The sequence below is a fragment of the Rattus norvegicus genome, chromosome 2 (assembly GCF_036323735.1).
Source record: "Rattus norvegicus strain BN/NHsdMcwi chromosome 2, GRCr8, whole genome shotgun sequence".
Taxonomy (NCBI): Eukaryota; Metazoa; Chordata; class Mammalia; order Rodentia; family Muridae; genus Rattus; species Rattus norvegicus.
In genome coordinates, this window is record NC_086020.1 from 59537752 (window position 1) to 59561574 (window position 23823).

The 23823-nt window shown below is 43.6% G+C and overlaps 1 protein-coding gene across 4 annotated transcripts in view; it reads right to left on the reverse strand.

Moving 5' to 3' along the window:
- Nucleotides 1-20057, reverse strand: part of Slc1a3 (solute carrier family 1 member 3) — a 75102-nt gene extending 55045 nt beyond the window's left edge. For 2 of the 4 annotated variants that reach the window (NM_001289943.1, NM_001289942.1), the window contains exons 1-2: nucleotides 19873-20046; nucleotides 18053-18330 (exon numbers count right to left, since the gene is read on the reverse strand). In NM_001289943.1, coding sequence (NP_001276872.1) covers nucleotides 18053-18233 — 181 coding nt within the window. In that variant the 5' untranslated portion in view covers nucleotides 18234-18330; nucleotides 19873-20046. Of the gene's footprint in view, nucleotides 1-18052; nucleotides 18331-19872 lie in introns of all 4 variants that reach the window. The other 2 variants (NM_001289941.1, NM_019225.2) reach the window with 2 other exon arrangements.
- Nucleotides 20058-23823: the final 3766 nt, after the last annotated feature.

The following is a 23823-nucleotide window of genomic DNA, read 5'->3' on the forward strand; positions in this document are numbered from 1 at the left end:
AAAGCATTTGTTTATTTTATTTATATGAGTACACTGTCACTGTCTTCAGACACACCAGAAGAGGACATCAGATCCCATTACAGATGGTTGTGAGCCACCATGTGGTTCCTGGGAATTGGACTCAGGACCTCTGGAAGAGCAGTCACTGCTCTTAACCACTGAGCCATCTCTCCAGCCCATACTATAATTTTCTTGATTCATCTGTTGTTTATGGATATCTAGATTTCCTGACTATTGAGATATTATAGCAACAAATATGGATGTACACTCACCTCTGTGATGTGTGGCCTTTTAAAAATTTCATTGAAAAAATCCCCCTCCTCCTCCAGTGCTAGGGATTTAACTAGGGCCTCATGAATGCTACTGTGAACTACAACCTTAGCCGTACAATCTCCATCGCAAAGCTCTTTCTCCCTGTGGGAGCAGCAGAGGTGAAACGGCATTCCACTTTAGGACTGACGTTTTCAAGAGTGAAGTTGGGTAGGATGGAAACACTGTGAATCAGATTTGTCCTGGGTTAGGTTTTCTGTTTACTATCCCTCTTTCGTCAAGTGAGCCATTTCTACCCTTGGGAAAGAGAAGCTTATATTGGGGAAGGACTATTTATTGAGCCCTTATTATGTGTTAATGGCAGTCTTTAGCCTGCATCACAGCTTTATTAGGTAGATATTAATATGTCTATTTTAAAATCAATAAAATGATGCTAAGAAGTCAGTTAACTTGCTTGAGCTTAAAAAGCTGGTAAGTGGCCTGGAAGTCTTTGAACACAAGCCAGTGCTTTTCCTGCTGTATGTTGGTAAGAGTCCCTCCAACGCAAATGCATCTTTGTAGCTTGGGGCTAAGGGTGGTTCAGACAAACCTATCCCCCTGGTCTGAGTGTCTTTAGGTAACACATTGCTCACAGCCTTCGGTAATGTCAGGTTGCCCAGAGATGTCACAAGAGCACCCATCACACTGTGGAACACTGATCTTTTCCTCTGCTTTGCCTCATTTCTCTCTCTCCTTTTTTAAAAAGACCATGTTGCTAGGTAGCTCAGACTAGTTTGGAACCCACTAAGTAGGCAAGGCTGGCACTGAACTTGTGATTCTGTTGTCTCGGCCTCCCAAGTGCTAAGATCACAGACATGTGCCACTCACTGTGTATACCTTAGCAAATCCTTCCCTTAAGGAGTAGTTTAAGTAACTAAATGATTTTATTTAAGTAAAATACCCCATCTTAACCATGGTATGTACTCACTCATAAGTGGATATTAGCTATAAAGTAAAGGACAGTCGTGCTACAATCCACAGACCCAGAGAATCTAAGAAGCAAGAGGCGGGGAGGGGAAACTTGTGAATCTCACTGTGAAGGGGAAATAGAATAGACATAGATAGCATGTAGATGGAGGGAAGGGACTGGATGGGGGTGGGATGGGATGGGAGCAGGAAAGATTAGGTTGGAGAAGGACAGGGAGAGAGAGTACTTGGAGAGACAACTGGAATTGGGGGGGGGCATCTCTGGAATGAGTTAGAAACCTAGGGCAATCAAGACTCCCAGGAATCTATGAGGGTGCCCGTAGCTAAGACCCCTAACAATGGGGCATACGGAGCCTGAACCAGCTATATCTTATAATACTTCAAGACTTCCAGTGGAGGGATTGGAACACCAACCCAGCCACAAAACCTTCGACTTACAATTTATCTTGGCTATGTGATGTGCTGGGGTAAAGGCAACATAGGAATTGTGGGAGTAGCCAACCAATGACTGGTCCCTGGTTCAGCTTGAGATCCATGCCATGAGAGGGAACCTACCCTTGACACTGCCTGGATAACCCAGAGGGGGAAAAGAAAAAGGTCAATGAAATGATGGAAACAGATGCAGAGACCCAGTAGATGGAACTTGGGGAATCCTGTGGAGGAAGGATATGCGAAGAGAAGGAGGAAGGATATGCAGAGGACCTGGTGCAGACCCGTGCGGTCCTCCTGTAAGCTACCTCAGTCTCTATGAGTTCCTATGTGCCTTGAGTGGTTGATTCAGAGGGCCTTATTCTCCTGGTGTCCTCCATCCCCTCTGGCTCTGACACAGGGAAACAAGGTCTCACAAGCACGTTGCCTCACAGATCCTATTGAGGCCAGGGCTATTAGAACACATATCAGAAAGAACAAGAGCCTCTGGGCAGGCAGGTCAAGTGCCTACACCTTGCCGCTGGTAAACAGTGGCACTTTGGTGGGATTAGAGGTGGTGAGGCTGTCTGCCTATGGTCTGAAGTGAGCAGCTGAAGGGGCCATGGCACCCAGGCTGTCCCCTGCAGAGCTTCCCACCCTCACTCTCTGTATTTGCACTCTCCAGTCACACTGCTGGTTTGAGGAGCCTACGTTATCACACTGTGTTTGACCAGCTTTTAGTTGTCTTTCAAAGCTGAACACTTATGAGTAAACAGACTCTTCTGCTTAACTAATTCTAACAAGGGCTGGTGCTTACACGGGAGAAAGGAGCTAAGACGGTTTTGTTTAAGAAAGCTCCCCTCCAGGCTCATATGTTCAGTGAGAAACAAAGGCATTTTTCTTCAGTTTTCTACTCCTAGCCAGTTCCGGTTCTAGGTCGGCTGCTATCCTGTCAGCACCAGATCATGAGGAAATGCTCTGAATGGGAAAACTGCCCTTCTCTTTTCTTTTCTTTTCTTTTCTTTTCTTTTCTCTTCCTTTTCTTTCTTCCTCTCTCTCTCTCTCTCTCTCTCTCTCTCTCTCTCTCTGTCTCTCTCTCCCTTTCTCTCTCTCCCTTCCTTCCTTTCTCTTCTTTCTTTCTTTCTTTCTTTCTTTCTTTCTTTCTTTCTTTCTCTCTTTCTCTCTTTCTCTCTTTCTTTCTTTCTTTCTTTCTTTCTTTCTTTCTTTCAGCAGTTAAGATTTTCTGTTTCCTGATTATTTTTATCCCAGCAATGGAAAAGAAAAAAAAAATACACTTCTCTGAAACCTAGTCTGATGCCCAGATTTCTGAGTGATCTCATTATTCCAAGACAAGGTGAGGTCTTTCAATGAGCTGAGCTGGCCTTCCTTCGGTCCAGCAGCAGGGTCCTGAGAAAGTGATGTCCGTCAGTGGACAATTAGACACTGCCTGATGGTTCCAGAGCCAACACAAAGCTTTGTGGTGGCCACCAGAATGTCAGTGCAAAAGGACACATCTTTATTGTTGGCTAGTCTACAAAAATGACCACAGAAGTCAGAATAACTCTGTTAGAGCCAAAAAGCATGCTTATCCAAATTTGTAGCTTGGTGACATAGAAACATGTGTCACTGTGTTCATGCTTAGCCTGCAATCTTCCAGCATTCTTGGCTAAGAATGACCTCTGGAGTCTAGGAAATGTCTTCACTAGATATCTAAGATGGTGAAAATCCACTGTGTGGTCGGATCCTAAGAACAGTGGTGAATTTTTGCTTACAGACAGGTTCTTACTTAGGAAAGTGATATAGGAATTCCGGTGGGCATTCAGCATCTCCCCGCAGAGTGCACACGAGCGCTTTCTTAGAAGACTGACAAACTGTCATTTTCTAAACCAAGACAAAATGGGCTTATTTTCTAAAGCTAAATACTCACAATAAGTTAAAAGTGTTAAGAATTTGCTAATATGTCAACTGACAAAAATAATGGAAAACACACAAAAAAAGAAAGAGGACAAAACTCAGTTGGTTAGGACCAAGTCACTGCATTTAGCTTCTGGTGAATGCTGGAGTTTGGAATAGCAACATCTTGCTGAACTTTTTACCCATAAAACCTTGCATTAAATGGATTGGCAGATGAAAGCCTTCTAGGGTCATTCCTTATAATGCAATATGCTCCAAGGAACGCTCTAGATCAGACAGGTAGAGCTAGAATGCCTGAAGGACATCTGCTTTGTTCTGTTGCTTAGAAACAAGTCTGAAGTCCTGAGTGATAGGTCAGGGTCTTCCGAACCTGCAGCAGTCTATGGGCCTCCTTCCTATGTATGCTGTTTCTACTGTGAAGAAGCATTCACAGAGAATACTTTACAAACAGCGATACTAGATGAGGGTGAGTGAACCATGCTGAGATGCTAGGACCGGCTCTGCCTTTACCTTCCTCCATGATGCTAGATCTGCCCTTAACTTCCTATGCTTTGATAAATAAATAAATATTTCAAAAATATATAAACATAATATATATACTCACATCTATCTATCTATCTATCTATCTATCTATCTATCTATCTATCTATCTATCTATCGGTTTTAGCTGTGAACGCTCCTCTTTCCCTGGACTGCTAGTAAGTAGGCTTTCAACTGGTTTTCTTGTTTCTACTTAGCTCCCCTAATAACATGATGCCCAGAGGGACCCCTTTAACCTTTAAAGTAGGATATCATTGATACCTCCCTCTGGTGGCATCAGACCAGGCATAAGGAGGGCTCTACAGCACCAGGAAGTCACGATTAGCATTTTGTCTAAGCTCTGCTCCACAGTTACCTAGCAACAGCCAGGTATGCCTGGCTCACTATAAAAGGGGCCGCTTGCCCCCTCTGCTCTCTCTTGCTCTTGCCTTCTTGCTCCTGCTCTGTCCCTCCCCAACTCTCTCCACTGGCCCATGGCCATCCTCTACTTCTCTACTCCTCTTCCTTCTCTTCTCTTCTCTTCTCTTCTCTTCTCTTCTCTTCTCTCTCCCTCTCTCTTTCCCTCCCCCCTCTGCCTTTCTCTGTCTCTACTACCTTCTCAACTCCTCTCCCCATGCCCTAAATAAACCATTCTATACTATACCATCCTGTGACCCTCCCCCCCAAGAGGAACCCCTTCCCCCATACCTCACCACATATCAACCAAAATATATCCCTTCTCCCCTTATCTTTTTATAAACACAACAGTCACCACCCATCCCTCCCTCCCTTGCTTCTGCTTACACCTTTGCCCCTCCCCACCGCATTGTTTTCCCATCACTTTGAACTGGTCCCACTGTATGTGAGGAAGTTTAGAGGGAAATTATGGGGTGTGGGAAGAGAGAAGACTCCCTCGTGCTGGAGTCCAGCTCTTCTCCATACTGCCTCATCCCTCCGCTTCGAAGCCCTGAATCTTGGATTTAAACTGACTTGGCATCCTCCAAAATTAGGTGGCTTCAGGCTTTACTGGTGACGGTGTGACGCTGGGTCTCCATCTTCCTGCTGTTGCTGCTGCTGGGCTCCTCTGACTCCCATTCACTAGCCCCAGACAGCCATAGGCTGCCCTTCCTTTAAAGTTTAGCTAATGTGTCTCCTTCGCGCAGCCTCTCCTAGCTTTGCTTCTTCTGAGTCAGCTTCATTAGCTCTGGAAGTTCTTATCTCTCCTGTCTCAATTTATCAGATTTATTATTTTCTCTCTCTCTCTTCTAAAAGTCATACTTTTTAAGATGAACATCTCCGTTAGCTCAGTTCATGGACATATATTAAGTCCCTAAAACAATTCTTGGTCCATAATAGATATTTGATGGCCGAATGAAGAACAGGACCGATTTTTCTCTTGGCTGACGATGTGGAACACACTTCCTGAAGGTAGTAGCAATCTCTTGGGTCTGTGAAACCAGTAAATCTTACTCCCTATTATACCTTGTGAGCACAGTCCTACCCCAAGGAACAGCTCCTTTATTTAAAACACTGTGATTTCTCCCTGCATTGTACAACTGGATCTTGAACAAATTATGAAACCTTACATGCTTGGGTTTCTAGATTCCCAAATGAAGACTGATATGATTTCTCTAGAACCCAAATTCTCTTGCACGGTAGGCTTTTAGGCAGGGAGAGAACAAAGTGTAGCTCCGTAGAAAGATCACGAATTCAGTGGTGATGTTTTGGGGCCTGAACCACCAACAAGTTAGGCTGCAAGATAATTTATGCGAATAACATAATCCCCATATGAAATCTACACAACTCATTTCTCCCTGCTGAGGAGACAAGGTGTGGCAAGCCATTTGTGTTGCACTGAGCAATGCTACAAAGCAAGCTTTCAAACTCCCTCCCTGGAAGTCTTCAAATCATAATCTCACCAGAGTTCTTTTTTTTTTAACCTGCAAAATGGGAGTAGGTTGGAATAGGTGGTATTTAAGATCCTTTTGATCTTTAAGATTCTCAGCTAAATATTTGGAGTTCTATAACGCCAAGCATTATATAAATTCTACGTATTTCAGTTGAATTCAGCTTATTTTTTTCTAATGAACTCTAAGCTCTCTCACGTGCATGTAAAATGCTTCATCAATTCGACTACTACAGTTTTTTATTTTTTATTTTTTAATTTTGCATGTACAGGTACTTCGTGCATATATGTATGTGTACCACTTGAGTGTCTGGTGCCCGTGGAGGCTGAAGGCCCCTCTCTCCCTTTCCGTGGAGAGCAGAAGAGAGCATAAGATCTCCTAGAACTGGAGTCACAGATGGTTATGAGCTGCCTGGTGGGTGGGTGCTGGGAACTGAACCAGGTCCTCTGGAAGAGCAGTCAGTGCTCTTAACCATGGAGGATCTCTTCTGGCTTCTGTTCTAGTTTTATAGCAATAAATGATTGAGGGGTTGAATAAATATTTCTGCTTTAGGATTTGTCTCTCAAGCTCAGCCCAGTCTGGCGAACCTGATGGGCATAACTTTTCATTAGTTTGTCTTATAAGCAGGTCAAGGCCATAATGGTGAATTTACCTGACCAAGAGTTCTGTTGGGCCCTTATCCCTGACCTTTTGTTTCGATTCAAACTTCCACCATTTCCTGGTAAGAAGCTTTTTTGTGTGTTGGAGGCAACCTTTCAGCTCTCTCCCACAGCCCTCAGAGATTCCAGCTCTGGTCTAGGTCACTCTTTTGTCCTTTGGCATTTCCTGTTGTTGAGGTGGGAAATACTTGTTCCCACCTTGCTTCACTCAGAGGAACCAGCTCAGGGTGACAGATGGATGGTCAGAGTGCAGACACCAGTGAGCATGGGGGACTGGGAGCAGTCTCAGAACCTTTTAGATTTGAGAAAAGCCAGAAGCTCTGCTCCTTAAAGTTTACTAACAACACTCTGTGAGGTTGGGTTGCAGCTTTCTGTGAATGGAAGCAGCGTTTACTCTGGGGTTGAGGCCCAGCATCACCCCTGCACCCCTCTCCCCTCAAAAGAAAAACCCTGTGTGAAATTAAAATTGAATTTACAAATAATCAGAAGGGTCTTTTACATGTCCAACATATTGTTTAAAACAAGACAAGTTTAAAAAACAATTTTTACTCTAAAGAGCACAGCCAACGTCATTAGAATCCACTAACTTCCTGTGAGTGGAAACTCAAAATGAGGTACAGGCAAACACTTCCAATTCCCTAATTTGTGGACCCTAATTAGGACATTCGTGACCATGTCCTAGACTTGTATAATCAGTGAGCCATTTCTACCTGCTTCCTTTCCTTTAGAGCCTCTGCTCACTTATGTCTCTGTGTAATACAAATATCACTGCAGACTCCTATTTCTGGCTCCTATCTTCTCTGACACTCAGTGAGCCCCTCTTGTATTCAGATTCTCAAACTACTGGTGCAAGCCTGTTCATGGACTGGATGCCTCATCTAAGAGACTGGGCTGGCCTGGGAGACAGTAGCTCTCAGTTTTTTGAGTCTGATCCCCCGTGGCCTCTTATTTCTAAAGCCCTTGTTGCAAAACGAGCTTCTAAACTGCTAAAACGAAGGAGAAAATTTGAGGCAGAAAGATTAAAACCTGAAACCCTGTTCCATCTCTTTTTTGTTCGAGTGAAGGTCATAGATGGTAAGGGATAAGAAAGTGCTTTAAAAGTTCAGCGACTCATGCAAATCACAGCTTTAGACATCTCATCTGAGATGAATCCAAACTTTGGAAGGAGATAGAATACCAGAATTTGCTTAATTCTAGCCTCCAAATTGTGTCCCTTTATAAAAGGTTTCTTTAATTTCCTTAAGTTGCCTGGCCAAAAGACACACCCCCTGAAGCTCATTTGTTCTTAAGTCTAGCAGTGATGGCAGCAAAGAACTCAAAACAATAACAAAAGCCTACAATTCAGAGAAGCAAACGCCTATAACCCCTATGGAACAGAAATTATACATACTCATCAAAACTCCTTCAGACTCATCAACTTCATTTCTAAGGCTAAAACACACAGATCTATTTTACCAGCATGAAATAATAATACAATATTTATCCAATATAATATTATCCACCACACTGTTTTTTTTTTTTTTTATAAATGAGATATAAAGGCTAAAACAACCCAAATGCTCTCCATCTATGGATTGCCTAAAAAATTATGGGACCCACAGACACTGTATTTAAGAGATAATGAAGAACAATAAGAAATAACATCCAAGATACAGGGGGAAATAGAAAGGCAGAAAGCAAAGTTTTTATACCATACTGTTATATGTAAAAGAGGGGAAAACACCCCAGAATTATATAAGAACAAGTATATTCTTGTTTTTATGTTCACTAAATAAAAAGCATACAAGTAATGGCTAAGCTACCAAATCTCTCAACTTAAAAAGAAAAAAAGCTTTATTGAGTCTGTTTCTACATTAGCTTTTCATATCTTCTAAGCAGTTGCTTTTCCATTCTGAGTTGGTTTCTTTTAAATTCTGCTTTAAACTGCTCCAGTGAAGACTTTCCTTCGTCTGAACACTCAAGGAACAGCCTACGGTTATCCTTGGGGAGTGAACACTCTGATCAACATCTCCATCTTTTTTGGCGATCTGGAACTGGATCTAGAAGAACTCCACATCGTTGGTGAATGTGCTGCTTCAATCACTTAGCCCTTAGAATTGAGGCACCCTGCACCCCAAATGAAAGCACAGGACCTCATGCAGCAAAGGTGGGATGCTCTCTGCCCACCAAAGCGCCCTATGAAAAAACACTATGGCTGTGGAACTAATAACATAGTAGGAGTTTTACTGAATAAAGTAGTGGGAGGTTTTTTTGTTTTTTTTTTGTTTGTTTGTTTGTTTTTGTTTTTGTTTTTTTGACAGTATTGTTTCGTTTTCCTTAAACATAAAATGAAAACCTAGGAAGGCAAAGATGAATGGACAACAACAAAAAGTCAACTTAGGTCTCAGGCCATCTCTTAGGTCTCAGGCCATCTCTTAGGTCTCAGGCCGTCTCTTAGGTCTCAAGCCGTCTCTTAGGTCTCAGGCCGTCTCTTAGGTCTCAGGCCGTCTCTTAGGTCTCAGGCCGTCTCTTAGGTCTCAGGCCGTCTCTTAGGTCTCAGGCCGTCTCTTAGGTCTGTCTCTTAGGTCATAGTCTGTCTCTTAGGTCTCAGGCCGTCTCTTAGGTCTCAGGCCATCTCTTAGGTCTCAGGCCATCTCTTAGGTCTCAGGCCATCTCTTAGGTCTCAAGCCGTCTCTTAGGTCATAGGCTGTCTCTTAGGTCATAGGCTGTCTCTTAGCTTACAGTCCATCTCTTAGGCCATCTCTTAATAGACTCTTAATAATTAAGCTGGGTTCTGCTGCCTTTGCTCTCACTTTCATCAATGATCTGGAAACACCAGGAAGCTTGTCAATCACAGGATCCCTGGAGTTTTTCCTTCTTGCAGTAATGAGGGGTTTAAGGGATGCAAGGTGAATAACTCTGGTCATCTTTCCTGACTGAGGAGGGCAGGAATGGCCTATCTCTGCCCTGCTTAGGGATACTTGAGCCTCTTTTTATACTAACAAAGCCCCGATACCTTTCTCTCAGAAGGGCATCCCCTGTCCTCTCTGGGAAGGGCAGCAGTTGGTGCCTGGGAAGCCTAAGTAGAAGAACCTAAGAAGTCTCTTGGGGAGAAGAAAAATGGAGTAGCTTCTCTGGAGATAAGAACTCACCCTTAAAATTGGGAACCTGTTGTGCTTCTCAGTTTGCCGCTTCTCAATTTTACTTTCAGTTCTTTTGATACAGTACACAGGAAAAGAGGGAGTGCCTTCCCTCTCTGTCTCTACCTGTCTACTGATCTAAACCTCCTAATTTGGTCTTTTATTTTCCCTTTTTAACATCAAAAAGTTGCTTGAGTGTGATGGTTTGCATATGCTTGGCCCAGGGAGTGGCACTATTAGAAGGTGTGGTCTTATTGGTGGGGGTGGGCTTGGAGACCCTCCTCCTAGTTGCCCCGGGATGCTCAGTCTGTTCCTGGCTACCTTCGGATTAAGATGTAGAACTCAGCTTTTCCTGCACCATGCCTTCCTGGATGCTGCCATGCTCCCGCCTTGATGATAATGGACTGAACTTCTGAACCTGTAAGCCAGCCCCAATTAAATGTTGTCCTTATGCAAGTTGCCTTAGTCATGGTGTCTGTGCGCAGCAGTAAAATCCTAACTAAGACATTGAGTCTGTCTGTCTGTCTCTTTCTCTCTCTCTTTAACATGTGAATGGTTCTTTACAATATTTAACTTTTTGAGAACTTCAAGAACTAAACATTAAACTTCACAGTATGTGGCTTTCTAGCCTCAAAGAAAGGAAGGCAATTTTTGCTGTACAAATCTACCAAAGGACTCCATACACTTCCTTAACCCAAGCAACCATGTGTTGATTGGGCATAGAGATTGGACAACTCTTGGCGTAGAAAATAAGCTGTGGGCAGTTTTGATTACCCTGAACCTTGACATAAAACTCTTAATGCTTGGACTTAATGAGCATATAATGGCCAAGCTTGGTGCCCTGAGATGCTTTGTGCGTTTCGTCATCTCCTGGCAGTAATACAGCTTCCCGGCTGCCAGATCAAATACCTGATGAACCATAGCATCCTACTACTCTATAAATACATCGAACTCTCACGCCTGGAATGCAGTACCTGGAAAAGATACCTAAATACCGCTTGCCTCCCCGCACGCCATGGACTCGTTACAGTCTTGTTTGTATGAGTACGAAAACAAAAAGATTCCCTATGTCCCATCCCTGAACCTTGACAGAGGAGCAAACATGGCTTTTACAGTGTGCTCTCCTATGTCCTTGAACCCTGGACAGAGAACACCCACCATCAGATACATGGCCAGATAATGATGACCTTTAAAGAGTCCCAAGGAGATAAGGCTTGATCTTTGGAGAAACTGGCTTAAAGGAGTAGGAGATCATCAGGCCCAGGGAAAGGATCCTGCTGTGGTCAGTGTGGGCACAGAAATAAATACTGTTCCATACATTCTGATAAATTAGAGAAAGGTAAAATGTGCTTCAACCATTGTAATGTAGAGGTTAGAAGCAGACATTAGTTCAAACTTAAGTGGTGAGTAGTTATGAGAATAAGAGTTTGGTACTCAATCAAAAATTGAATAGAATCCGTAGAGAGCAGGGGCTGTACCGGGGACCTTAAGGTGCTCAGTGATTCTGAGCTACATTCCAGATAGCTACAGAGCCAGGAGGCAGGTGGGCTGGCTGCGGCTCACACGGCTGCAGAGAGTACCCATTTCATAAACTGTGAAAATGGATGTCATTATTACTGTAGGTAACTGTTCTGAACTGTTCTGATCACCCACTCGAATGAAAAATTAGAAATGGCTTACTCTGTCTTCTCTCTGAATTAATAACGGGGAAAACCTAGCAAATAAAACCCAGAGATAATGTAAGAACATCAAGTCTTCAGTCTGCTTCAAAACAACCTGACCCTCTGGGGGGGGAAGCAGTCACGTTCCTCTTCCCCCAGGCCCCAACTGTGACGAGCAGAAGACACAAAAATACTGGAGAGAGTGGGGAGAGCGAGAGTGAGAGTGGGAGCGAGAGGGAGAGTGGGAGCGAGAGGGAGAGCGAGAGCGAGAGAGAGAGTGGGAGCGAGAGGGAGAGCGAGAGAGAGAGAGAGAGAGAGAGAGAGAGAGAGAGAGAGAGAGAGAGAGAATATCTCCTATAGGCCTCAAGTGACATGAACAAACCCCCAAATTCTCGAGTATATTACATTTAACAAAACACTGTTCCCAGTAACTCCCCACTCTCCTGAGAGTCACCTCCTGTCTGGTGCTGGGTACTCTGTGCTCTGATAATGCTGCCTGGGGATTCTCCCAACTCAAGAGGCCATGGCGGAAAGGGTCAGGTAATGATTGTATCTCTCTCTGGCTTTTATTTCTTCCTCTCAAAGCCCTTTACAACTATCAGGTCTCTTCCTACAACTCCCTCGGTGCTCTTCTCCAGCCCAGGAAACACGAGCCCCACCTCTTGAGCCTAAACCAGGTTAAGTATCTTCTCTCATTTCCATGCTTAGTTTTCCTAAATCCCTGGATCTGGCTCTTGCTAGCCCAGAAAATCCACCAAAACTGTATAATATATATATGGATCTCTCCATGGCAACAGGTAAGCAGAACAGAGGCCTTTGTATGGACTATGGACACACTTTGGTTCCATGGCTTATGTGAGGCAGAACTTGGATAAGACTCAGGCAGAGTTTTTAATACGCCACAAAACAGAGGCTTGGATCAAGAAACTGGTCTATCTGATTTCAGAAGCCAGAGCTCTGATCCCCTTTATTCTGCATGGGACCATCTGTGCAGAGATAGTAGCTCCCTGGGACACTCATGCCCCTGTCAGCCCTGATGACCTTTCTGAGGGTCTGCTTCTGAGTGCGTGTGGGGGGGGTATTGGGGGTTGCGAAGGCAGACTCAGTCTTTACTCCCAATCCCTGTGCTATTTCTCCAGAGCAAGGAGATGACTTCCTTTCTCCTAAGCTTCCGATGAATAGCAGTATAGATGCCTTTGGCCATGTCCAGGAAGGGTTTGTCAGGGTTATCATTCCTCCCAGCTTTCCCCTGGGAAAGTTCTACTCTCCCCTTTCAGAGATGTTGAAGAGACCATGGAGCCTAAAAGCTGTCTACTGTTCTCTGGATTCCTGTTGTTCAGCATGTGTGGAGATGCCTACTGCCGGGGGCTTAGGAGGCAGAGGGACATCAGCATGGGTGTCAGACTGTGCCCACTCCATGGCTCAAGCAGGTGACCAGTGTGGTCTCACTCACAGTTCTCCTCAGTCCTCCAGCTGATAGCAAATCCTAATATATCCCTGTGGCTCAATCTATTTGGCCAACTGGAGCGGTGGTACAAGTGTCCGAGGCACAGAATACGTGATGGCGACTCTGAAAGATGACTGCTTTCACAAAGGGCAGAGCTTATGCAGGACGATGGCCTGATATACTGTGTCCTCCCATAATCCAAAGCCATCCCTATCCTCCACAGTGTGCTAGCAATGCCCTCTGTGTGTGTAGGGCAGTGAAACTCATCCACTGTCTAGCACAGCAGGTGTATTCTCTCTCGGGGATTCCAAACAGCTCATTCTGTATTGGAGCACACTCTGATTCTTGTATCTTTCGCTTGTATTCTTCACCCGTGTGTTCAACCACTTGGTCATATAAGAGTTGGGCCACCGTCCTCTTTCATTTAGTCATCATGCCTCACGAACGCCCTTTCTAATGATCTCAGTCCCTCCTTCTCATTTCTCATACGGAAGGCTCGGCACAGCTCTTTAGGACAGCAAAGCAAGGGTGAGCAAGGAGGGAACTGGCATGCAGAGTGTGAACCTGGAGCTAGAGTGGGATGGGTGTGTGTATATGTGTGTCCGTGAATGTGTATGTGTGTGTGTGTGTGTGTGAATGTGTGTGTGTGTGTGTGTGCGCGCGCGCACGCGCGCGTGCGCGCGCGTGTGGGTGATGGGCTTTTGCTCCGATTCTTGGGATTAAATGATCCTTTCTTTGGCTCTAGAATCCTGAACTCTATGTCTCACTGTGTCTGTCTAGAATCTTCCTCAATATACACCAACACTGAGAAAGTGTCTATGTCTTAGTTTCCTCATCTTCAAGACAAGAATAAAGGTGCTTCCCTCTCTGGGTTGATGTAAGGTTCAAGCAAAGTTGATAGAGAAGAGTGTGTGACACCCAGCACAAGAGGTGTCTGATGTTGTTAGCTGAATACAACTGATGAAGGATGAGGAAACTAAGCCTCAGAGGATGAAATTCTTTGCTTGGGATTACACAATATAGAAAAATACAACTAACGTAGAAGCCCAGGTATATTCTTTATTAAAAGCCCAGATTCACTTATTATTATTATGGTATATTTAGGGCTCCAAAACCTATGAGAAAATAGAGACCCCTGAGGTACTAGCAGACAAAAAGAGTATCTACTATAACAAAGTTGCATATTATCGTATTTTAAAGGTTGAGATTACAAACTTCTCTATTACAACCCTTGGCTCTTGTATTTTTCCTTTTTCATCTTTTTTTTTTTTAAATCTATCTCTCTCAGTAAACCTCCTGAGATCAAAGAAACTCACTGTAAAGCCCAGGAACAAATGTACACCCTTCAGTAACTGTTAAATTGGTGAATAACATTGAATGTTTGTATAAGTAACTTTAACTCTTTATTTTAATACACAGAAGGTGACAGTTGATACTATATAAATAAGATAGAAAATTCAAACTATACGGAAACGTAATCAGAGGAAAGTAATATCCCTCTGCCTAACTCCCGAGACACCCATCTCCTATCCCAAGAGGCATCCACAATGGCCACTTGCTTGAGATGTTAGTGAACTACACTGAATTTTAGTCTACTTAAGTTTATTGCTAGAAGAAGCTAGAGAATGGGATAAAATGATATATTAAAATGTAGTTAATATATTTTCTCTTCTGGGAAGTCAATTTCTTTCAAACTCTCATAAAGGCTACACAGATGTCAACTTGCCTTGTGTGTGTCAGCAGCAAGACCATCAGTAAGAGAAGAAGCTACCTGTGGGAACTCCACGAGGTCAAACATCAGGTGCTGTGTAGATCTGGGCCTTGCTATGTTCAAATCCCCATCCCTTGCAGTTGATCTCATGATCCTCTATTCCTGGTTATGTTGGGAAAACACATTCACTTGACAGGGACACATTCTGCGTCTTCAATAAGACAAAGAGCTCACCCTTTCTTTTAACAAGATGTGAGGTCACTCTAACAAAACCAACCAGAGTTGGGAATGAGAAAGTGCTTTCTAAAGGGAAGAAGACAGCGAGCCCTCTTCTTAGCGAGCTCTTTTTATCAAACGTTTGCAATAATGAGGAAGACACATGCTGCCTGAGGATTTCCTCACAAACTCTTCCAAATGGACTTGGAGCTTGCTGCTGTCTTCTGTCTTGCTGCCACCTTTCCCTAGTTATATGAGGTTTTATCACAGCACAACGCATTCGCACCTGGCCACTGCTTAGAAATGGCATCTGACGGCACGGTTGCACTTGTAGAGGATGTGACGCTGGAATCCTACAATTCTCTGCTTTATTCTGGACTCACTGGGTCATGCATCTCTGTCCCTAGTCCACAGTACTCTTGTCTAGTTTTCATTGCCACATTAAATGCATATTCATCTTATTTGAAAAGACAAAACAAAACGAATTGGATAAACTTTTAAGCACCTTTCCTTGAGAGCTGACCATGCCTAAGAATTTGGAAACTGTTATCTTTGGTTCATAGCCACATTTGAGGGAAATAATTTCTTCTTCTGCACTTGGTAGCATCTGTCTTGACTCCTTCCCCTATTTATGTTCAAATAAAGAATGGACACCAAAACATATTCCTCCCCTATTATTTTGTTAAGGGATAATGTAGACATGGACTCTAGTGACAAGTGGAGCCTTTGTTTCAGCTAGGCCCTCAGTGGAAGACATACCAATAGATAACAAAAGGCATCTTCCTTTTCTTTAAATCTGTTTGCTTATAAGTTGTCTGTTTGCTATTCAGGACCTTTGGCGTAAGCTCGGTGGTCTCTCTGACTGTCAATGAGCTCTTTTTGTGTCTCTTTGTGTGCCTTCTTCTTACTGCTTCTAACTCCTCAGTTTCCATTAGTAAAGCCAACCATGAGGGCATTCAGCCAACTTATCGACTCCGGCTCTGCCAACTTTGAGGGCCGTTCTCACAAATCTGAGGAAAGGCCCCACTGGGCTAGGAAGTGAGAGCACTAGAGAAAACAGACCCTCAATTCCTGGCATTTTGTTCTTGTGAGGAGGGATGCTGTTTCTCTGTATTTAGCAACTTCCTTCTCAATTAATCGGACTTCCATCCCCATCCTCTCTTCTTTTCCATTTCCCTATTCTTTCACGGAAATATTCCTGTCTTACAGAATGAGCCCTTTTGGTGTTTAGAACACCATTTTGAATAGCTGATTCTGTCTCTTTTGCAAACATACTGAGCTCCATGCAAATAGTATTTAATGCAAAGCAAGTGGGTATTTATTCAATGGGTGTGAGGAATGAGACCTAATTGTAGAAGAATGGCCATTCTTTCCCTTGAGTTTAACTGTCAATCACATGGTAGCAGGCTGACGCTGTAGAGCTGTGGTTGCTTTGCTGGCCTCTACACCACAGGACATTCCCCCTCTTAGCATTTCTCATACAAGTCAGCAGTCAACAGGGCAAGGGCAAGATGGCTCTTCTGTTAGAACAGCGTTTGGCACCAGACTGGCATTGCTTCTCTTCTCCAGCATAGTGACTTTGGGCAAGCTACTTGATCTCTTTGTGAGCAGTTCCATCCGTAAGAGGAGGGGGTCTGTAGTATCATACCCACCATCACAAGTGAGAGCACACAAAACCCTCGGAGAAGGTAGTCGGACTTGTCTTACGTAAATACTGTGAGTATTATGCTATCTCTTGGCTTGGCAATAGCTGTGATTCAGGGCATAAAATGAAGCAAGAACATGCCAATTTTGCATTGACTCCCAGGAAAACGACCGTGTTGAAACTCTTTTTCCTGGAATGGATTCAAAGCTGGGAACCTACTGAAGAAAGCTATTATTTTCTCTGGCTTAATCAGGACATGTCAGGCCAGAGAAATGGCTCAGTGATTAAGAATATCACTGACTGCTCTTCCAGAGGTCCTGAGTTCAATTCCCAGCAACCACATGGTGGCTCATAACCATCTGTAATGAGATCTGAAGCTCTCTTCTGGTGTGTCTGAAGACAGTGACAGTGCACTAAATAAATAAAGAATCCTTAAAGAAAATCAGGACATGTCACCTTTGAGTTTTTCTGTAACGAATGGCCAACTCATTAATCGACAACTACAAGAGCCAATGGTGTTAAAATGGAATAAATCTAAAGTCTATGACACATTTTTCTCTCCTGCTGTATTTCTCCTTGTCATTCATAAAGTCAAGCTTCTTGACAAAGTTATATCCATATGTTACACAAGTTTCTTGATTTTTTTTTAATGAAGCCATTAATTCTTTGAACTTTATGGATATCTTGGAGTGAGAAAAATTTTACATGAATGCCTTTTGGTGTCAAGTTGGTAGAAATTTATTTTAGAACTTATTAGTTTATATGTTTCCAGCCTAAGGTTGTCTACACTGGTTGGATCAAAAAATCCCAGAGACTTAGTTTTCGTCAACAGTATTTTAAGGTAAGATCTGTGTTGTCCGTTAAGCAATAAACTAAGACTTCAAATAGTTGTAAACCGAGCAAGCGAAGGTTATATTAATATAGAATGCTGTCGACCATGCTAAATTAGTAAGGGACTGAAATATTTTGGAAATGACGTAGCTAGCTGTGGCAGGCTTCATGAGGCAATGAATGAAAGAGACCTGTGTTTGCAATCTCCCAGTTTACCTTCCCCAGTCACTGCATGGGAGCGTCCAAACACAGGACAGATTTGACTTCCATTTTTAAGCAACGATACTCAGCTTCCAGCCACACTAAGGATTCAATTATTATTAGAGGCCCACGATTCAACTTGGGCCTCTTGTATAAATCAGTTTTACGTAGCAAGGGCATTGTACAATGATAACATTTGGCCAAGTCTAGCCTACCTAGTGATTCAATTATCACTCTCTTATCGTCACTCGGCATGGGAGAGCATTCATCTCATTTCTCTTCTGCACATACTCAATGGATGCCCATGATGCTCACCAACAATTCTTTCTGATTGTTGTGTATTTACCATATATGGCTCCCAAGAAATGTTTGGGGCTTTTTGTTTGTTTGTTTTTGTTTTTCTGGAGAGGGAAAAAACAAAACAAACAAACAAAACAAAGAGAAAACCCAACTCTTCAAATGCAGAGGAGTTTGAATAGCTACAATCAGTCTATCTGATAACTGCTCCTGGGCATTCAAACATCGTGCAGAAACAGGACACCGGCTTTTGTCGTTTTGGTTTTGGTCAAATGACTCACCCACAATGACAGCGCTGACGGTGAGTAGCACAAAGGCATTCCGAAACAGGTAGCTCTTCACATCCTCCTTGGTGATGTTCTGAACTTTCTTCTTGGCCAGGAGCGTCCGCTTGCGCACCCCTTGCTGGAATCTTTCCATCCTGCTTCCCATCCTGGGCTCTTCTCCGTTGCTTTTTGTCATATTTTATCTTTCCAGGAATTTACCACAGCCTTGCACTTCAGTGTCTTGAACTTGTCCCCAGAAAGCGAAATCTCCTCTTTGGTGTTAGAGAGGACAACTAGAGTGGAGTAGAAAGGGACAAAGTTACAGCCTCCTGCTCTGAGCAGTCAGCACTGGTTCCCAGGAGGGCAGGCGGTGAGTTAACGGCACGGAGAATTAAAAGACCGAAAGAGCTACGATATCAGGCTAGATTGTATTTTACTGGACTGGGTGTACGAAATAAACATACAATTAGAATAGATAAGTGAAAGGTTGTGTTCCATTTCCAGTTTGCTCTTTCCCCTCAATGAGTAAGGGGTTCTTCAGAGTTGGATGAGGCCAAGCACCCTCATTCCCACTCTGTCCCCAGAGCCTAGCCAAGTGCCTTGCACAACCCACACACTCATTAAGTACCCGGTTGAACTAAACAGACAGAAAATTCCACTTGAGAACTCATGTCTTGTATGTGATTGAAGACATAACTACGTCCAAAAAAAAAAACAAACAAACAAAAAAAACCCAGAGATAGTAGAGACATATAGCAATTGGCATATATAGTGTGTCTCTTTGGTTTTATTTATTTATTTCACTAAGAAAGAAACATGAGCAGATTAACTTGTAAATAAATACGGCCATAAAATAAAATGCAAGTGCCCAGGTGACAGGAGAAATGCATTTGAGGCTTTTACAGAAACCTTTTCCGTGAAGTTAGCACATGGCCCTGGGCACATCTATAAATTATCTAATATCACAATCCATTTTCATATCATTAGAAGTAGGAGCATAAAGCAACATCTGTGTTCACGGCAAACCCACGAGGCATGTGAGTCTTCTGAGGAAACCCTCACTGCTGTCTCCGTATTTTGAAATTTAGGATTTTTGGAACAGATGAGGAGAGAAACCAGCTTTCATTCCAAACATTACAGCGTGTGGTTTCTGGTTTCTCTAAAGTGCTCTTAGGTTATTCAAATACAAACGCCTAAACCATTTTTCTTGCTGGAAGTCATGGGCTTCCTCCTGCCGCTGTGCATGAATCCTAACCCCTAGTCTTTGGCGATGATCAGCCGCGCCTGTGGACGTGTGTATCTGGCAGAGTCGGAGCCAGCGTGTGCGTCTGTGGGGGAGGTAGCTCGCAGGCTTTCGGTAAATCCAAGGGTGCAAAAAAAAAAAAAAAGACTTAATAGTTTTGACTTTTAAATAAAATTGCAGCTGAGGTCATTGATAGTAAGATTTGCGATGCAGTTAGTACCTTACACTAGATTAAAAGCTTAAAGAGGGGGGTAAGAGAGGAGAGTCCAGATTTTTTTTCCACTAATAGTTCTGATGTCCTTAACCCGTCAGTTCCCCTTAAAGTACACCAGTTCAGTCTTGTTTTACTCTAGATCTCTAACCTCCGTCTACCCCCCCCCCCAAAAAAAAAAAAAAACTCCCCACCGTCCAACCTTGACCGACTGAATTTGAAACCCAGAGAGGACTGGGCTTGCATAGTTAGCACACGCTGGCTGCTCTCAGTCCTAACAGGACCTTACCTACCAATATGGCTAGCTTTACTCCGTCGCTCAGCAAACAGAAAAGTGGGACGCGAAACTGAGCCCCGCGGGCTACAGGAGGCTGCGCTTACCTTTTCTGATTCTGTGACTGGTGGAAGACACCCCAGGCTACGTCGAAGTGAATTTCCCCAGCAGGTAGCTCGGAGTAACAGCTCAGCGAGCGGCGAGCGGAGGGGCAGGCTGGCCCTGACAACATGCATGTGCTCCGAAACCGCCACTTACTATCAGGCAACTTAAGAAAAGAGGCGGAGCCTGTGCTGGGGAAAGGGGGAGTGGGAAAATGAAAACAGCAGGAGGAGGAGGGGGGAGCCGGAGCTCCCCGGAATATTGATTACTTGGCACAACAGAAGCATGCTCTATGGCTTTGTTTTGCTCCTTAGACCACGTTCACGTTTTCGTAGTTCACTTTTATTAGAAGTGCAAAACCAGGACCTGGAAGAATCGAAAACTAAAGTGCGCACACACATGGACGCTGGAAGTCGGGATTTAAAAGTTTGGAAGAATCCTGCAAGCCACGTTTAATTACCTCACTTTATTTCAGGTTTCCTCCCCTTCAGGGGACGTCAGAGGGTGTTCTTTTGCCTGCTCATACAACTGTTGCAGCACCCCACCCCTTTAGCACTGGGGACGTAACTGAAATTTCTTGCAAGGATCCTGAATACAATTAAGTGTAGAGAGGAAAATGCTTACTGCCACCCTCTCAACTTGTATAAAGTTACTCAAAACACAAGGTGAGACATGCCCCTGTTTTACAGTTTAAAACTCCAAAATAAGAAATCTGATTGGATGGACTCTCTGGCTGCCTGCTGTGTGGACAGAAAAAAGGTAAGAAACACAAAAAGAACAGGATCCCTGCCAAACTGTAAAGTAAACTGTGTTTTAAGACCAAGAGTGCAAATGCACACTCATGATTTCCAAAGGTAAGTCGCTATTCCATTGCTATTCCATTCCGTTTAAAGGATGCTGAATGCCCCCATCCCGGTTTTCAGGAGTTAGAAAAGTTCTCTCTCTCTCTCTCTCTCTCTCTCTCTCTCTCTCTCTCTCTCTCTCTCTCTCCTTTTCTGTTCCGTGTGTGTGTGTGTGTGTGTGTGTGTGTGTGTGTGTGTGTGTGTGTGTTTGTTTGTTTTTGGGTTTTTCAAGACAGGATTTCTCTGCGTAGCCCTGGTTGTCCTGGAACTCACTCTGCAGACCAGGGTGGCCTTGAACTCAAAGATCCAGCTGCCCCTGCCTCCCAAGTGCTAGGATTAAAGGAGACTTTGCCATTTTTCTTAAAAGAAAAATGGACTGCACAAATAGACAACTTATAAATTAAAAATGAATTGTTGGGCTGGAGAGATGGCTCAGTGGTTAAAAGCTCTGACTGCTCTTCCAGAGGTCCTGAGTTCAAATCCCAGCAACCACATGGTGGCTCACAACCATCTGTAATGAGATCTGATGCCCTCTTCTGATGTGCCTGAACAGTTACAGTGTACTTATATATAATAAATAAATACATCTTTTAAAAAAATGAATTAAGAGTGACTTACCCCTCCCTCCTCAAATTTAAAAACTTGCTGAAGTGAAAGAAAATGACTCATCTGAAACATGAAAACACACCCAAGATCACAGCCCTCATTCTATTTGCTGGTTCACTAAAATCCCCACGCAAAGTCTGCTCAGTTTTTCTGTCTGTCATCCAACACCAAAATATGTATTTTGTTCCTCATTAGCAAATCCAGGGAGCAATGTAAAAAAAAGTTTCCTGCCAGCCTTAATCCTTCATGGATGCGCTTTGGAACAGTTACTGGTTGGAAAGCAGTGCTGAGTGTGTAAGAGTGCTCGACCTGTCAAATTAGCAGCAATTGTAAAAGCTTCCTAACATTACACTGCTCGAATAATTTAATGACAATCTTCGGTCTCTTGTCAGCCTCAGCTCTCAGTGATCTTTTCTTTCCTCTGGTCCCTCAGATCCCTTACCATCTGCACGCCATTGCTTAACACTTAGTTAGATGCTGCCTTGGTCTGTGCCCTTCCTACTGAGATGTGTCCAGTCTGGGCTTCTCAGCTGAACGATGATAAGTTCTTTGAGGGCAAGCGTTTGCCTTGTGCCTGATAAACAGCGAGCGTTAAGCAACTCTTGAGATTGGCTGATAGAATCTAAGAGGCCGCATCCCTTATTTACCAAGCCCTTTGTTTCCTGCTGCTACCTTCCATGTGCATAGACTGTCATCTCAACCTGAGTCCTTCCTTTGTCACTGATAGGCTCCATTTGCTTTTTCTGTGTATGATTTGCATTTTAGGGGAACTCGAAAGGCAAACAGGACAATTTTAAGTGGCGTCTTCGTGTAACATTTAAATCAATAACACTTCTGCTTCACCTTGCCCACCTTCCAAACAAGCAAGCAAACAAACAAACAAAACACCCAAAAAAGCATTCTGGTTAGCACAGAGGAGAGCCTGTCTTGTTTTTTCTCTCCTCCCCCCACCTCTGCTCCTTACTAAATCCCTAAAGCTTGGCTAAAACTATTTTACTATTTCAATTTGTGCAAAAAGCATAGGAGTCTGGCGTTCATAGAGAAAGGAAGTAATTCTCCCTTGGAAATGTTGTTGGTTGTAATAAAACCTAATGAGAAAATGAGATGCAACGAGTCTCAGTTCAGAGTTCATATGAACTGCGAGGTCTGGGTCTGGGCCAAATATTGGGAATTACTTCTTCTGCATGTACTTAAAATGAAAACAAAACAAAACAAAACAAAAAAAGCAATATGGCAGAAACATCCTGGGGGCAACCTGATTTGTTTTGGGTACTTCTCCCACGGACTCCTCTATTCTCTAAGCAGAACCGTTGAACTTGGAAATGATTTCCCTCCCCCCTTCATAGAAGTACCAAATAAATGAAAGATCAAAACCATTGTGAACCGAATGTTGTGTTATATTTCTAGTACTTAGATACTGGAAACATCGGCACCACAGTTGCAGACGAACGCAAACAGCCCCCCACACAAACACACATGTGTGGCAAATAAAGTGGTCAACTCTTTTATTTTGAGCATGAAAAGACAACCTGTGGTTTAGGTAAACTCTTTCTCCTGGGAAAAGAGGACAGGGAAAAAAGCAATCCATCCATAAATGAGCCCCACCCCTGTCACCTGTAGGGCAGCAGGAGTGAACACGGACTTAAGTGTTAACACATCTACATGACTGTCGGATTGTAGAACCCACAATCTAACTCTAGGGAAACGGGAAGGACCTGGCTTACCCCCAGTGCGTAACTAGACCAGACAGAGAGAGCAGGAGAAGATGTGTGGTAGATGGTCTCTTGTTTTGCTGTACACATACATACCCCAGAAATATCTGTAGTGAACCTCGGGGGGTTGTGTTTTTAACTGACTGGATTTTATTCTAAAAAAATCATACGAGGACTGAAGAAAAATGCAACTGTGTTAAGTGTGGAGGTTAATAGGTTTAGAGTGTGTGTTGATTTATGTGTTCGGTCAACCAACATGTAGTAATCACTGTGATTCAAATGTTGGTTTCTTTCATAGCCACACATCCATAAACATTATGCAACAGACCAGAGAGTGTTATGGGAGTTCTGTGGGGAGCCCTATTAGCCAGTTCGATAATGAGATTGAGAGCAAGATGAGGGAGGGAGCTGTGTGGATTCCTGCTGGATGGGCAGTCATGGGGCCCCCACTGGCAGATGTAAGGTTGGGCACCATGGGTAGGATGGGGATTCCTTCTGGAGAAGAGGCAAGAATGTCCCAAAGCATCACACTGAAGACTGTGAACTGTGCCAGGTGTCATGGCTCCTGCATGTAGTCCTGGGACCAGGGACACTGAGGCAGGACCATAACCCAGAGCTTACAACTAGAATGGGTACATAGTGAGTTGCAGGCTGACCTAGGCCATACAATCAGACCCAGTCTCAACTCCATTCTCTCAAAAGAAGAACTTGAACTGTACTTTTCCGTAGTGGGAGCCATGAGAAATGAGCATAGGGGTAATGTTGATGTTAGGTAGGATGTAAAGCCTTTAATGAG